The sequence below is a fragment of the Semicossyphus pulcher genome, unplaced genomic scaffold, assembly GCF_022749685.1.
Source record: "Semicossyphus pulcher isolate SPU_LCO1_2020_fin unplaced genomic scaffold, fSemPul1.0.p SCAF_17, whole genome shotgun sequence".
Taxonomy (NCBI): domain Eukaryota; kingdom Metazoa; phylum Chordata; class Actinopteri; order Labriformes; family Labridae; genus Semicossyphus; species Semicossyphus pulcher.
Window position 1 is genome coordinate 6,717,486 of NW_027211681.1, and position 13,952 is coordinate 6,731,437.

The 13,952-nt window shown below is 41.1% G+C and overlaps 1 protein-coding gene across 1 annotated transcript in view; it reads left to right on the forward strand.

Annotated features, from left to right (window-relative positions):
- The window catches only part of tacr3a (tachykinin receptor 3a), a 30,250-nt gene extending 16,544 nt beyond the window's left edge, over nt 1-13,706 (forward strand). Inside the window, exons 4-5 of the mRNA XM_069665786.1 lie at nt 12,411-12,607; nt 13,370-13,706. Coding sequence (XP_069521887.1) covers nt 12,411-12,607; nt 13,370-13,706 — 534 coding nt within the window. The remainder of the gene's footprint in view (nt 1-12,410; nt 12,608-13,369) is intronic.
- Nucleotides 13,707-13,952: the final 246 nt, after the last annotated feature.

A 13,952-nucleotide genomic window follows, 5' to 3' on the forward strand; every position in this document is an offset into this window, starting at 1 on the left:
GACCACACTAGTTTTCTTCATTAACACAATGCCTGCATAAGTCGCATGGCAAGATGTCATGTAAGCCTTTCTAAGATGTGTGCAGGTACAGTATTTAGGGTCGGTCATACACAGTTCCAGCAGCTCTCAGAGCCCAACACAATCACAGTAATTAGTTAAATTAAGAAAAACAACGATAGTTACTTCAGGTTACTGATTTGCTCTTATAGCAAAGCGGAAAAACGAGACATTACATGGTCTGTGTTCAAAGCTGTGCTGTAAAAGCTTCTCTGTAAAACATGAAAGAGTAAGAGAGTTAAGAGTAAACCCTAACTGAAATCTTATTTTAACAAATGAGACTTAGATACCTAAACGTAACTACAAGCAAACCTCCAGTCTCTAGAAACAGGTTTCTAGATTTGTACACCTCCCCATCCACCCAAACCCTGACTGAATATACACCAGGCAGCAGTTATGTTCCCTGTGAAACAATAAGAAAGATTTACAATTCTTCGAGAAGGCATTAAAAGGACAGGTAAAAATGAAAAATGTATGAGAGCTCAGACATATTGATTTACAGCATTGCATCTTGGGATACTGTATTTATTACCCCATTGAATTCTTACAGCATGCTCTTCAGGTGTTACATCCTGCTTGCAGGCAGATCTCCACTTGCGTCACTGATGTATTTTCTGCCTATCACACATTTGACCTCCCGCAAGCTTCCTGCCAACAATGTACCAAGAAAATCTCTTCAATCCAGTTGACTTTTTGTTACAATCCTTTCTCATTTTAGCCCCCCCCCCTTCTCCCATGTTGTAGAATTGATATGAAATAGCCTTTAGATTACACAGACATGTCTCTATGGGCCAGTTCGGTGGAGATTGCCCATCTGTATTTTAGAAGACAGAATGAACAGAAGCACTTGAAATTCTGCTCTCAAACCTGATGGAAGGTCTCTGACAATAGTAACCGCAGGGCTCAGCCAATTGCTTGCACTTGTCTGCCCAGGTTAACGTTGGTATATTCTAACAAGAAAAAACACCTGTGAACATTTGCCATGTCCAATTATTCTACCATAGTCACATTACAGGCATATCTGCTCTCCTGTTCTGTTGAAAGAAAATTGCTGTGGTCTAAAAAATGCATGCAGACCTACTGATTCACAAATAGCAGGCAGGCAGCAGATTAACTGCAACAGTTGGCTGTTGAAAGGCCCTTTTTTTCAATCATCAGGAGTGAGGGTTTTATTTACCACCGGCATGAATGCAGATGATTGCTGTAAGGAAGTATGCCAGCGCAAGAAGCAATATCCCCGCCATGTTTTACTGGAAATCCAGCAGGAAAATCCCCTTTCTCCGTACAAAGACAGGGCACCATGTCATGTAACATTAATGCTGTTAGATCAGGGTAAATCCCGGCTTGGTTACAGATGTGTTTGAATTATTCAGTGGTGTGATAACTTGAATCAAAATTAGTCTAACTGACTATGTTTTCCTCCCTTTCCTTTCTTTAAAGAGTTTCTGAATAAGAAGTGTCTCTTTATGTGCATGTGAACAAATTAGATCATCAACTTCCCCATCAAATATGCACTACTGCATGATTATCAGAAACATGACGCACTAAATAAGCTACTGGTTCAGGAAAATGAATCGTGTTTTGAAAATACACTTATTGAGTTTCTTGCCTAAAGTTAAATTATTTGATTGATACCCCTCTCATGACGATACTGTAAATATGATGCTACACCATTAGCTTGTTAGCTAAGCTTAGGTCAGATATTGGAAACAGGGGCAAAGAGCTAGATTTGCTTAGTCAAAAGCTAACTAAAGTACTAGCGCTTTGAAAGCTTTTTATCACTATGATAAGTCTTGTTTTTGTGTAATTTTCAAGTTTCACAGCGGGCAATAGGGTGGACTACCTTGGCTACAGTCACTTCCTGTCCCTGGATCAGCTAAAAATTACCTCTTATATAAACACATTGTGTCATTTTTTATCTTTGGTTTTTGTACTTCTTAAACCAAGAGAGATATAGCATGTTAATTTGTAAGTGTTGGATGTGCCAGTGGATTAATTCCGTAGCTAGAGACTAGCTGTTTTCAAGTCTTTCTGCTAAGCTAAGCTAACCAGCTGCTAATATTTAACAGAAAGATATGAGAGTGGTGCCAGTCTTCTCTTTTACCTTTGAAAGAGAAAGGGAATACGTGTATTTGTTTAGTGGCTATCTAAGTTTGGGGTTAGCTTGTTGGCCGGTTAGCTTTTTGGCTAGTTAGCTCTGAACAGCTTTCCCCCCTTGTTTTTCTTCTCCTGAGCGTTCCCCAGATCTGAGAACATGTTAAAGTGACAGTCTCTACAGGCCTCACAAAAACTACGAAAAAAGTGTTGATGGTTATAGAACATGCTCTGTTTCAGCCTGAATATCAGCACTATAGCACAAGTAATGGGAACACAACTCATGGGTATAGTCCAATTACGTATAATTGTATGACACTTTTCCCTTCGTGTTTTTTTTGTTCCACTGGGCTTTGTAGTACAGCAATCATAAAACATCAAAGCGGTTAAAGGAGATAAGACATTCTCCCTTTGAGGTCGACTCTACTGTATGGAAATTATATTTGATCTCTGTTCATCTCTTCTCTCTGCGGTCTGAGCATATTTTTCGAGTTTAATCCAAGTGGGGAACCATGAAAGGGACTCTGAATGTTAACACAGAAACTTGATAAAAAAATATGGAGTACAAACTGTTGGAACTACGGTACATATTAATTCAAAAATCCTCCATTTCAATTTGTCTCAGTCTTTAATCTTCCCCTAGCATTTCATCGATATCATCTGTTTGTCGGTTTGCAATCAATGCAATCCTGCCCTTCAGCAACCTGGGAGTTACCTAAGCCAAGATGAATGCATTGTAACCTGACCACACATATAGATTCATCAGCGGTGATGAAATAAAGAAACAGAAAGTAAACTTGACAAAGGCTTTTTGTTTTGCTCACTGTGGCTCTCTTTTAGTTGCTATTCCAGTCCCGCTCTTGCACACCTTTTCATACGCAGACGGATGTTAGTGTAGATGTACGTGAGGAGCAACACCTTTCTTCTCTTCCTTGCCCTCTGGAAATCGACCTTTGCTTCAGGAAGAGAGATAAAAAGTTTGAGACAAAGAGAGGATGACTTTTCTTGTGTAACAATCTCAGCTTAATCACAACACAAAACCAGTCAGTCTGTCCAGGAGGAAATTATAGAAGACCTCAGAGAAATGTTTGAAGTAAACTCTTTGTCATTCTTTTCCAGACTTGGAAGTGAACTCTTTTATGCTTTGCATCCACCATTCCTCCTCTGTGTGTTTAAAGCCCTTTAAGCCCTGCGGTTCCACCTCAATGCATAACGAAGCTCCGCCGTCATGCAGCCTTTGCCATTTTACATTGGACCAAGTAACGCCGGCGTAAAGCCGCCCCAGTGTCTGTTTTTACAAAGCGTTGTGGAAGCAAAACGTGCGCGAGGTGTAAACAAACAGTAAATATGCACACACGGCGCTGTTCCACCCTACCGGCTCCGCTGTTTACACAGACGTCGTTTGGCCTCTGCTTCTATATCTGATGCCGGCTCAGAGGCGTAACGACTTTGCCCCACCGATTTATGCCTCGTAACAGAGGCGTAATAATCCCGCCTTTAACTGGCAGTGTAAAAGGTACCTAGAAGCTGGCCACCATTACCCATTTTCAGATCAGTCACTGTTTGTCATACCTACTGATATTCAACAGGAAGTTCAGTTAAAGCCACTTGACTACTGCTCCAAAAATGATTATCTGTTCCCACAAAAACAAAAACCTATCAACCTTACACTAAGTTAACCACTGTGAAACACAGATGGAGTCGTATTTGGTTCTTGCAATGAAGAAGATTGTACTCTCTGCCCTTTTGTTTTAGAAATACACGTTGCTATGATAACAGCTGATTGCAGCAAATTGTTTATCAGTATATAAAAGTGTAAAAATTAAAATGTGTGAGCCAAAAAAAATCACTAAATATTTGAGCAGGTGTGTGTGACTGAAAAGCCCTTCATTGTTAATCAGGTGGATAACATACCCATAGAAAGGTTTGACGTTCGGCTTGGAAATAGGAAATTGAAGGAGGATATTTCAGATCCTATGGCAGGTGGTTTCAGTTCATGGGAGCGGAAAACAAAGAGCTGCACTACAGTTTGGGAGTCGACTCGTGATATTTCTGAAAGGCCAGTTTCAGGTGACCTGAGCAATCTGGGAAATCACATCTGACGGCTATGTCAGAAATGTGGTGTAATGTGCCGGAATATTCAGAGCTTTTTTGACAGTCATCATCATTAAAATGCTGCTCATTAGACAACATTACCAGGCTTTAAAATCCATTCAACACCATGCTGAATTAAACCCATATTATCTTATTAAAATAAATTAATCTGATTCCAAGCACCACTTAGCTAAACCTCAGCTGATAAAAAACACACTCCATTCTTTAGCTTTAGGCTTTAGGCTCATTTAAATGCAGTGTTATTCAGTGGTATTCTCTGCCCAAACAGCTGAGATCACACTCAGGACCACGTGAGCATAACGACCCATCAGGACCAGAGGGTACTAACGCCACTCGTTGCCATTAGGTCAACAACCCAGATTAAAGACTCTCCCTTGATTACACAACGATTAGCAAACTAATGACCTACAGAGGCTTATTTGTAGCTCTGTCCACCAGTCGGTTTAGAACTGAAGAAGCCTTTCAGATGAGAGGTGAATCCTCTTCAAGAACTCCAATCAAGTCCAGTTGCCTTTTGGATTAAGTTTAGAACTACCATGCCCTGGATGACTGAAGGGGGCTTTCACATTAGGGACCCGGGCCTCGTTTGATTAGTGTGAAGACTGTGTACCGTACCCGGGAATGGATCGGTCCACTTGTTCTGGTCTTGAGTACGGTTCATGTGTACTCGGGTATGTTACGCAGCTAACCGTACCAAAACACAGAAGTGGACTGCATTTTAAAATGTCTTCTCAGCCGATCTCATCCTCTGAACTGCACGGCCATGGCTGATACCGTAGGAATGTAGGTGAGAGGGTCATTCTTGAGATTTTATTCAAAATATGAATAATAGTCGGCATAGTGCGAAGGTCAGCTCCATTGTATGGGCTCAGGATCATGTGATTCACACGCTTTTCGACACTGGAACGACAACATAAACAATGTTTCATAGTTGATGATAGTCTTCTTCTCCTCCTTGTTTTTGGGGTGCATTATTGCCACCATCTGCTTCGGAGTCCTCTCGGGTATGGAACGAAATTATAAATGTGAAAGCTGACAGGGCCCTGTGATCGCCTGGTGACCAGCCCAGGGTGTACCCCGCCTTTCGCCCAATGACAGCTAGGCTCCAGCCTCCCCCGCGACCCTGAACAGGATAAGCGGTATATAAACTGGATGGATGGATGGATGGAAAGCTGACAGGCGGGGGAGAGGGGGGGCAACCGTACTCCGAAACGCACCGAAACGCAATACAGCCACAATGGATGCAACATAATCCCTTGGGTCTGCCAGAGAGGGTAGGCGGAGCTAAGCCGCTGCTTTTCCGGTCTCTGCAAGTGTTGCGAGTAAACAGTAATCTACTATGGCTGAACAAACAAAGAAACGATCGATAACTACTGATACAACTTCAAAAATAGGTGAAAATCCAAAGAAAAAGAAACAAATTTGATGCTTAGATGAAGGCAAACAGTCTAAAAAGGAAAGCGACCGTCTGCAAGGAATCAAGAGTTACAACCGGAGCCAACCGTCCGTTTCCTGACTTGGTAGACCAAAATATTATTTGATCTTTCCTTTTTTACTCTTAAAATATTTCTTAACTGTATGTCATACAGTACAAACATTACATGAACAAGAAAAACAACCCTTTTGTCTTCCTAGCGCTCTCATTATGCAACATTTTGATGCGACTGTCAAACTGAATTCTTCAACACTTTGAATCCACACAGCAGAGGTCGTGTAGAATAATTGAAAAGAAAAATACATTATATTTCCAATTGTGGAAAATAATTGTACCAATAACTTTGGGGTCCACACATACTCATGGAGCAGCCATGCCACTGCCATAACAACAATATAATATCTGAAAATAAGACATCAATTGAAATACAAGCTCTGACTTTCTCATTATCCCCCATAATGAAACATGGGTGGCAGGCGGTGAGAACCTTTCTACATCTTAGTGGGTTTTATGTGTGTGCACTCACAGACCTGAAAACAGTCCCCTAATGTTAACTAAACCTCTTCTGTGATACAGGATTCACTGTCATACACTCTCATATATATATATATATATATATAGATTAAAAATGTTTTTATTTTCTACCTTTTCTTTAGTCGTTTGAGTACTTCATATATTTGGTTCAAGGTCTCTTATATGTTTCATGTTAGTGAAAAGGGGGAAATATGACTTCACTTAGTCTCTTCAAGAAAATGTATTCTTTTTTTAAATGATTGGTCCTTGTGTCCTTGTCCACATGCATCACGTTTTTTAAAAGCTTAGGGGACACCCAAACTCAGCAGAAGATCCCACACATTTCACCTGTAAGGATTATGAATAATGATTACTTTTTTATTGTATAGTTCTTAAAGCACGTGTCAAAATATAGCTCTCCTGTCGAGACTGTGGTAAAGCAGACAGAATATTTAAGAAGCCAGCCATGTAAACTATATGGACTGTATTAAGTTCAGTCCAAATATGGAGCGTTTAAACAAGACCCAAGAGCACCTAGCGCACATCTTTCTACAACTCAAGTTTATTTATGTAGCCTAATGAGAAACTAGACATCCTTCATAATGATGGGAAAGTGTATTAACATGAAAGCAAACAGCACAACGAGATGTCCAACACTTTGTTCTGTCTGTCACTTAAATTGATGCCACTAACATTAACAGAGCACAGAGCGTGTGCGTGATAGCTTCTCCCTGTGTGCCAGAGACCTTCAATGTTGCTCAGAAAACCTGGGCCTGAACTTTATTTTGTGTTAATCCCATGAACAATGTCCTGCTGTGTATAAATGCGCTGAAAATAGTCCCCAACCAATGCACAAGTTTTTTTCCTTTTGCTTACCTGAAGAACTTATGGAGCCCTTTACAAACGTAACAATGTATTTGTAAGCAATTTTCTAAAGACTTCGAAGTGGGATAAGTAGAGTACAGCTACACTTTCGACAGCATGAGAGCCAAACACCCTCTCATTTGAAAAAAATACAGCTGAAGTCAAGAAATGTAACAGCCACCTCACTCGTGGTTAAACTATAAACCAGCACAAAAATGACAATTACCAACATGTGCAGAACATATGTTCTAAACAGACACGTTAAAAATACTAACAAAATATTTTTTTTGCATTTTGGAAGATAAATAGCAAACATAACAACCTAATCTACTCAGTCAGCACTAGGCAGCAGGCATGATGGGAAATTAGGACGTCCCTATCGCTGCCAGAGTGCGCGTCACAGCTGAGCAGAGCAGCAGAGACAGGAAGGGAAGCATTATCTTTCCCATACAGAACGAAACATTGTGAACAACAAACTCGTGTTAAAATCACAGTAATCAGCCAAAGAAAGCTTGCTTTCAGAGCTGTTTCTACCCTCTGCGCATCTAAACTGCGCTGACGAGATCCCGTGTGTACAGTCTGGCTCTCAGTTAGTTTTAAGTTCGATAATAACGAAGGTACAGGAGCTTTAAGCTTTATTGTCTGCTAGTTTCACAGCGGTTACGCTCTCAACAACAAGCTTACACGTCTACACCTCTGTACAACCCCGCAGGAAGATACAGGGTTTTGTTTTAATAAGCCATCATCGCGCTGCTGCCAGGTGTGTGCGTCTATCTACTCCACCCTCAGCACACCTGCAGCTCCTTACAGCAGTGAGACACACATGCGCGCGGACTGTTCTCATTCACAGAACGGCAAATGAAGACGTCTTGTGAAGTCCCTTTCGCGTCACATAAAGATGTTAAAGTTACGATGTTGCGGTGTTACAGACAGACAGAGAGCAGAGCAGAGAGACAGCCATGTCACCGTGATGCTACGTGTTGATTGAGTCCCGACCTGCGGACTGTTGGCTGAGCTCCAGACCTCTGCCCCGCGATAGACAGTCCATAGATCGTCCAAAATGCCCCAAACAGAGCAGAGTAATAAGAATAGAAACACAGAGGAAGGGCAGATCCTCTGCAGATACAGACACCAGCTCACACTTCTCCTGGATTATGATGTTGATTCATAGGGAATATCCTGCGCAGCATCAGTCTGTCAAATGAGCTGGTCTGTGTGGTCTGGTCTTTAGTGACTTTTATCTTCAGCAGCACTGTGTGAAGGTGGGAAAAACAAGAAAATCATTGGAATCTGTCATGAGTCATTCTAGTTTAGTTATGTTTTTGTCTTGTATTTCGGTGTTCAGTTATTATTTCTTGATTTACCTTGTCACTTTGTCCCTTGTCATGAGTTTTCATCGTTTAGTTTTGTATTTAGTTTATTCTGTGTTCTTGTCAGTGTTTAGTCTTGTTTAGTTAAGTATTTCACTTGTGTCTCTTTGGTTAGATCATTTCCTGTTTTACTTTGTCACCTTGTCTCTCATGTTGGTCCACTTCCTGCCTTTGTGTGTTTTCCCGCCTGTTTGATTCTGTGCCCTGCCCTGATTGTTTTCACCTGCCCCTTGATTGTCTCACCTGTGTCTGATTAGCCTCACCTCCTAAGTTTATTTAGTCTTTGTGCTCCCCTGTCTTGTGGCCTGTTCATTGTCATCCATCATACGTGAGTCTATGTCTTCCATCGTGTGTTAGTCTATGTCCATGACCTTACTCTGGATTGTCTTCGTGCCGTGATTTCCTCGTGTCTCTTGGATTACCTGTTCCTGGTTTTGTTTGTGAGTTTATTGCTGTGCCTTTTGATTTTCCTTTTTTGCCTTCTGTTGGAGTTTAGATTTGGTTTTTGCATTTTTGCCTTTTGTTTATTAAATCCATTATTTCAGTCTGCATCTGGGTCATCACCTTTTTGTTTAAATCAAAACCCTGACAGAAGGCAAAAAGGAAAATCAAAAGGCACAGCAATAAACTCACAAACAAAACCAGGAACAGGTAATCCAAGAGACACGAGGAAATCACGGCACGAAGACAATCCAGAGTAAGGTCATGGACATAGACTAACACACGATGGAAGACAGACTCACGTATGATGGATGACAATGAACAGGCCACAAGACAGGGGAGCACAAAGACTAGATAAACTTAGGAGGTGAGGCTAATCAGACACAGGTGAGACAATCAAGGGGCAGGTGAAAACAATCAGGGCAGGGCACAGAATCAAACAGGCGGGAAAACACACAAAGGCAGGAAGTGGACCAACACGAGAGACAAGGTGACAAAGTAAAACAGGAAATGATCTAACCAAAGAGACACAAGTGAAATACTTAACTAAACAAGACTAAACACTGACAAGAACACAGAATAAACTAAATACAAAACTAAACGATGAAAACTCATGACAAGGGACAAAGTGACAAGGTAAATCAAGAAATAATAACTGAACACCGAAATACAAGACAAAAACATAACTAAACTAGAATGACTCATGACATATTTTGACAGAATGAACAGGCCAAACATGGCAGAATCAGCATCAGCCACAAAAATCGAATATCACTCTGGCTCTAATAATACAGACATAGATTAATGTAGCATAGTAATAATCAAACAACATTCTATGCTTTAATGAGGGGATGGAGCGGGACAGAAGCTCCCTGTTATGGTGAATAGTTTATTGAACTTGGAAGGGTGGTCTCATATGAGCAACTTTTCTATAGACAGACTGACTGGGAGGATTACATAGTATGCACAGAGTCTATATATAATGCAACCCCTTAATGCCATTGCTGAGTGTATGAGATTATTTTTTACCACATTTTAAATTATTTATTTATTTTTTAATTTTCTTTCTTTTTGATAATATGTCATTATTATGCATTTATCATTATTAACAAACGCTATCTGTCTCAATGATTTATTTACCTCAATAAAAAGATATCTGCATGCAAGTGCAGCTAACAATCAGCTCCTGATCTAATTTTAAATTGAGATTTAGATTTCCCGACTTCCTTGAATGCATCATTATTGAGCCGAAGTCCGTTCAACAAACGAGCACTTTAAAAGTTGTTTTCTTCTCCTCTTGAGGACAGACCTGACGAAGCTTCATTTTTAATTTTTTACTAATCTGCATCATGATGTTGTTATTTCGGCAAACTTACGACCCGTTAATTGCAAGTAAATCAAAAGAAAAGCTAAGGTTCATACCGCTGTAGTTAGCCAGAGGGAAGTCTCTGTGTAACTTACTATTTACAATGAAACTGAGACTCAGCAGAAACAGATAAAAGGGCGCTCCTCCAGATGATTTAATGAACCAAATAACTGTGGCGTCTATTTTGCAGACATATCTGGAGGGGGGGCAATTAAATTTCGCTTGTGATCTGAACACAAGGTCGCTTCTCAAGTTGTTAAATGGACTGTAAACATTGCTAACCGCTAGCTACACCGGAAATACAGAGAAGTTCGACTGGTCCAGTTGCCTTTTGAATTAAGCCTAGAATTACCATGACCTGGATGACTGAGAACCTTCACAGACATCAAAAGACTAAATTATCATACATGTATTCTCTGCCATCCTTTCAACCGTTGCTATGAACATAGCAGCTGAGTGTTAGTTACACGTTAACAGAACAGTATTTGACTGATAGAGTGTGTATATTTTAAAATAAACACCACACTGGACTCTTCTTGGTCCCCTCTTGTCCCCCTCAATGCTGTAATACACAGTTTGAAGAGTCTTTGGCAGCAGCGCACGTTACATTCAAAGGAAACATTTACACAGCACCCAGAAACTGCTGTGGTGTTTACATCTCTGACATCAAATGTGACTTCTGTCTCCTTGATAGAATTAGAGACTTACTGTAAGAAGTAAAAAATAAGTAAAACACTGACTGACTGCTTCATCATTGTAGCCACCTACCACAGTTTACAGCATTGCTTCTGTTGTGCCTAATAGCTTGTTTGAAACTCTCAAAACAAGGAATGCCAGGACCTGTGTTTGGATTTCACGAAGGACTCACTGACTGTCTGCTTTGTGTCTGCCTGTCCGCTCTGCCTCTGAGAACTTAGTGTTATGGATTGTGTTTCCAGTCATCACCCGGAGGAAATCGCCAGCTGCTCCTTCTGCTCACTACCAAACAGAAAGAGAGATTTAAAGATTAATTGAGAGATAAATGTATCGACAGAATTTGCAGAAAAATATATAATGCTTGTGCCTTAAAAACGTTTGCTTCAACCAGGTGTTTGGATCAATTTAATGAAACACAATTTGCTGCCAATGTAGTAGGATTGTATATAACATTAACTCCCTCCAGAAAGTCCACTAAATGACACATTTGGATTGACTCGGAGCTTAACATTTAATTCAACCATGAGGCAAAGTACCCGGAAAATTAATTTAGGCTTCTCCTTCTCAGTGTCGCACACAATAACCTCTGCAGAGAAGTCCTTTTTTAAGGCCCAATCAGACAATGATTGCTCCCTCTTAATACAAAATGTCAGTTATTAGAATTATTAGTAGACAACTATCTTTGAAATGTCTTTCCTCGAGACACTCACAAAGATGCTCAGATCCGCTCCACTTTAAAGTCCCTTTCATTACTATTATTATGCTTTTATGTTTTGGGCTCCGGCTTTTTAAAGCAATTTACCTTTCTATATCCTTTCTCTGTCTTCTTTTGGCTTAATTAAATCTGTTCTTTTCTCCTATATTTCAACAAAGTGCATATTTCAGTAATTCTATCTGGCTTTTACTCTGAAGTTTGATCTTTTGGCAGTGTCTGTCCAACTTTCTTGTTGCTACCGAGGAGACTCTTATTTTTTTCTTTTGTATTGTTGTTTTTGTCTGCTGTTCTTTGTTGTCTCCTTGTTCTTTGTAAGCATTTGTTCCAGGAGTACCTTGGAAACAAGATGATATTCAAAGGGTTTGTCCTGATACAATACATTCGATCTGACTTTAAACCTCTATTGTAGTAGCGCCTCTGTTCTTCGAAGCTTTCAGGCATTCATGTCCACGTGACAAAGCCCTCAAACAAACTTGTGATGAGATCTGAGATCAGAGGAATCAGGTAGTTGCTGTCTTGCTGCAGTGCATCACCTGCCTGTTGCCTGCAGAACCAGGTGTTACGAAAATACTGTAATTCAGAAAAGCACTGATATTAAATTCACCACATTCCTCCCCTTATATATTCACCAATTCCACACCCTCACACCCTCATGTCCTTCACGCCATCCCTCTCCTAAGCACAGCTGACAGTAACAGCTCATAAAGGTTTCTCATCACAGTTCATTTTCTCTCGCTGCTGCAGGTGGTGAAGATGATGATCATCGTCGTGGTGACCTTTGCCCTCTGCTGGCTGCCTTACCACGTCTACTTCATCGTGACGGGTCTCAACAAGCGTCTGAGCAGGTGGAAGTACATCCAGCAGGTTTACCTGTCAGTGCTGTGGCTGGCGATGAGCTCCACCATGTACAACCCCATCATCTACTGCTGCCTCAACAGCAGGTGGGTGACACCAGGGTGCTGTTGATTATCTAGAAATCAAATTGCTGCAAATGAGCATCAACACTGCTATCAAATGAGGCAACAAAAATGGAGGTGATTGTGTACATTACATCACTGAAGATTAGAACCATATAGAAAATAATAAGGCATGAAAAATGATTGGCTCAAGACAAAGAACACTGAAACTTTTATCATTATCTCCTAATGTTAGGAGAGATAAAGAGATGGGAACAAACAGAGATAAACCATTAAGAATCCAATCACTTACAACAAGAATATATCTGCTTTCAAAAGGTGAAATACCTCTGTAAATATCTGTCGATATATGCCCAGAAACTTGGATTTGAGGCAGCTGTTTCGTGTGCCAGTGAATGCAGCCTTTGTGCATTCAGAAAACGATTTGCAGACAGGAGTTCAAGTACCGTCAGCTCACTAATGACTACTCTGATTTGATATTGAAAATATCCAGAAATATTGCACTTCAGCACCAATTGACCTCGGCTCCATCACTGTGAAAACATTCAGTTGTGCGTCACATTCAAGGACACCTAAACGCACCCTTCTCAGCTGAAGAGCCAACCTTTGAAACAACACTGCACACGATGTGTGCTGCTTTGTGGAAAAGAAAATGTGCAGCATGTAACAGAAAATATATGTTTTTTAAAGGACTACAGGATTTAAGGCAGATTTTCTTGTATAATTGAATCTCTCCCCTGCCTTCTCTTTGCCTCTCTTCCCCTCTCCATCTTGATCTGGCGACAGGTTTCGTGCTGGCTTCAAACGAGCATTTCGTTGGTGCCCGTTCATCAAGGTGTCCAGCTATGACGAGCTGGAACTACGCTCCACGCGGCTGCACCCGACGCGTCAGAGCAGCATGTACACGCTGTCGCGCATGGATACAACGGTTGTGGTGGTTTACGACCCCGTTGAGGGCAATGGCGCTGCTGGTGGCGGTGGCTCTGGCAGGAAGAACTCCCTACCCTCCAGGAAGAGAAGCTACATCACGTCTCGCCACGCTGAGATCACTGGGTGCAACGGTGGCAGCGTGAAAACGGAAAACGGAGAGGCTCCGAGCGCTCAAGCGGAGGAGTTCTCCTGAAGGGTGATCCCATAGACTTACACACAGACATGTGCATGTAGGAAATGTATTCACATGCATAATTCTCTGTACATACAAACAGTGCATGTCATGTTTGCTTAATTTAGATGTAGAAGCATTGTTTCAAGGTGAGAGTAATCGCTTTAACATACAGAGGATTAGGACATGGACACAGTCCTGGGGGGATTATGGAGCTAGTTTACTGGGCAGAGGCTTCGAAGACCAAGGAGGCATTTTGAAGCGAAT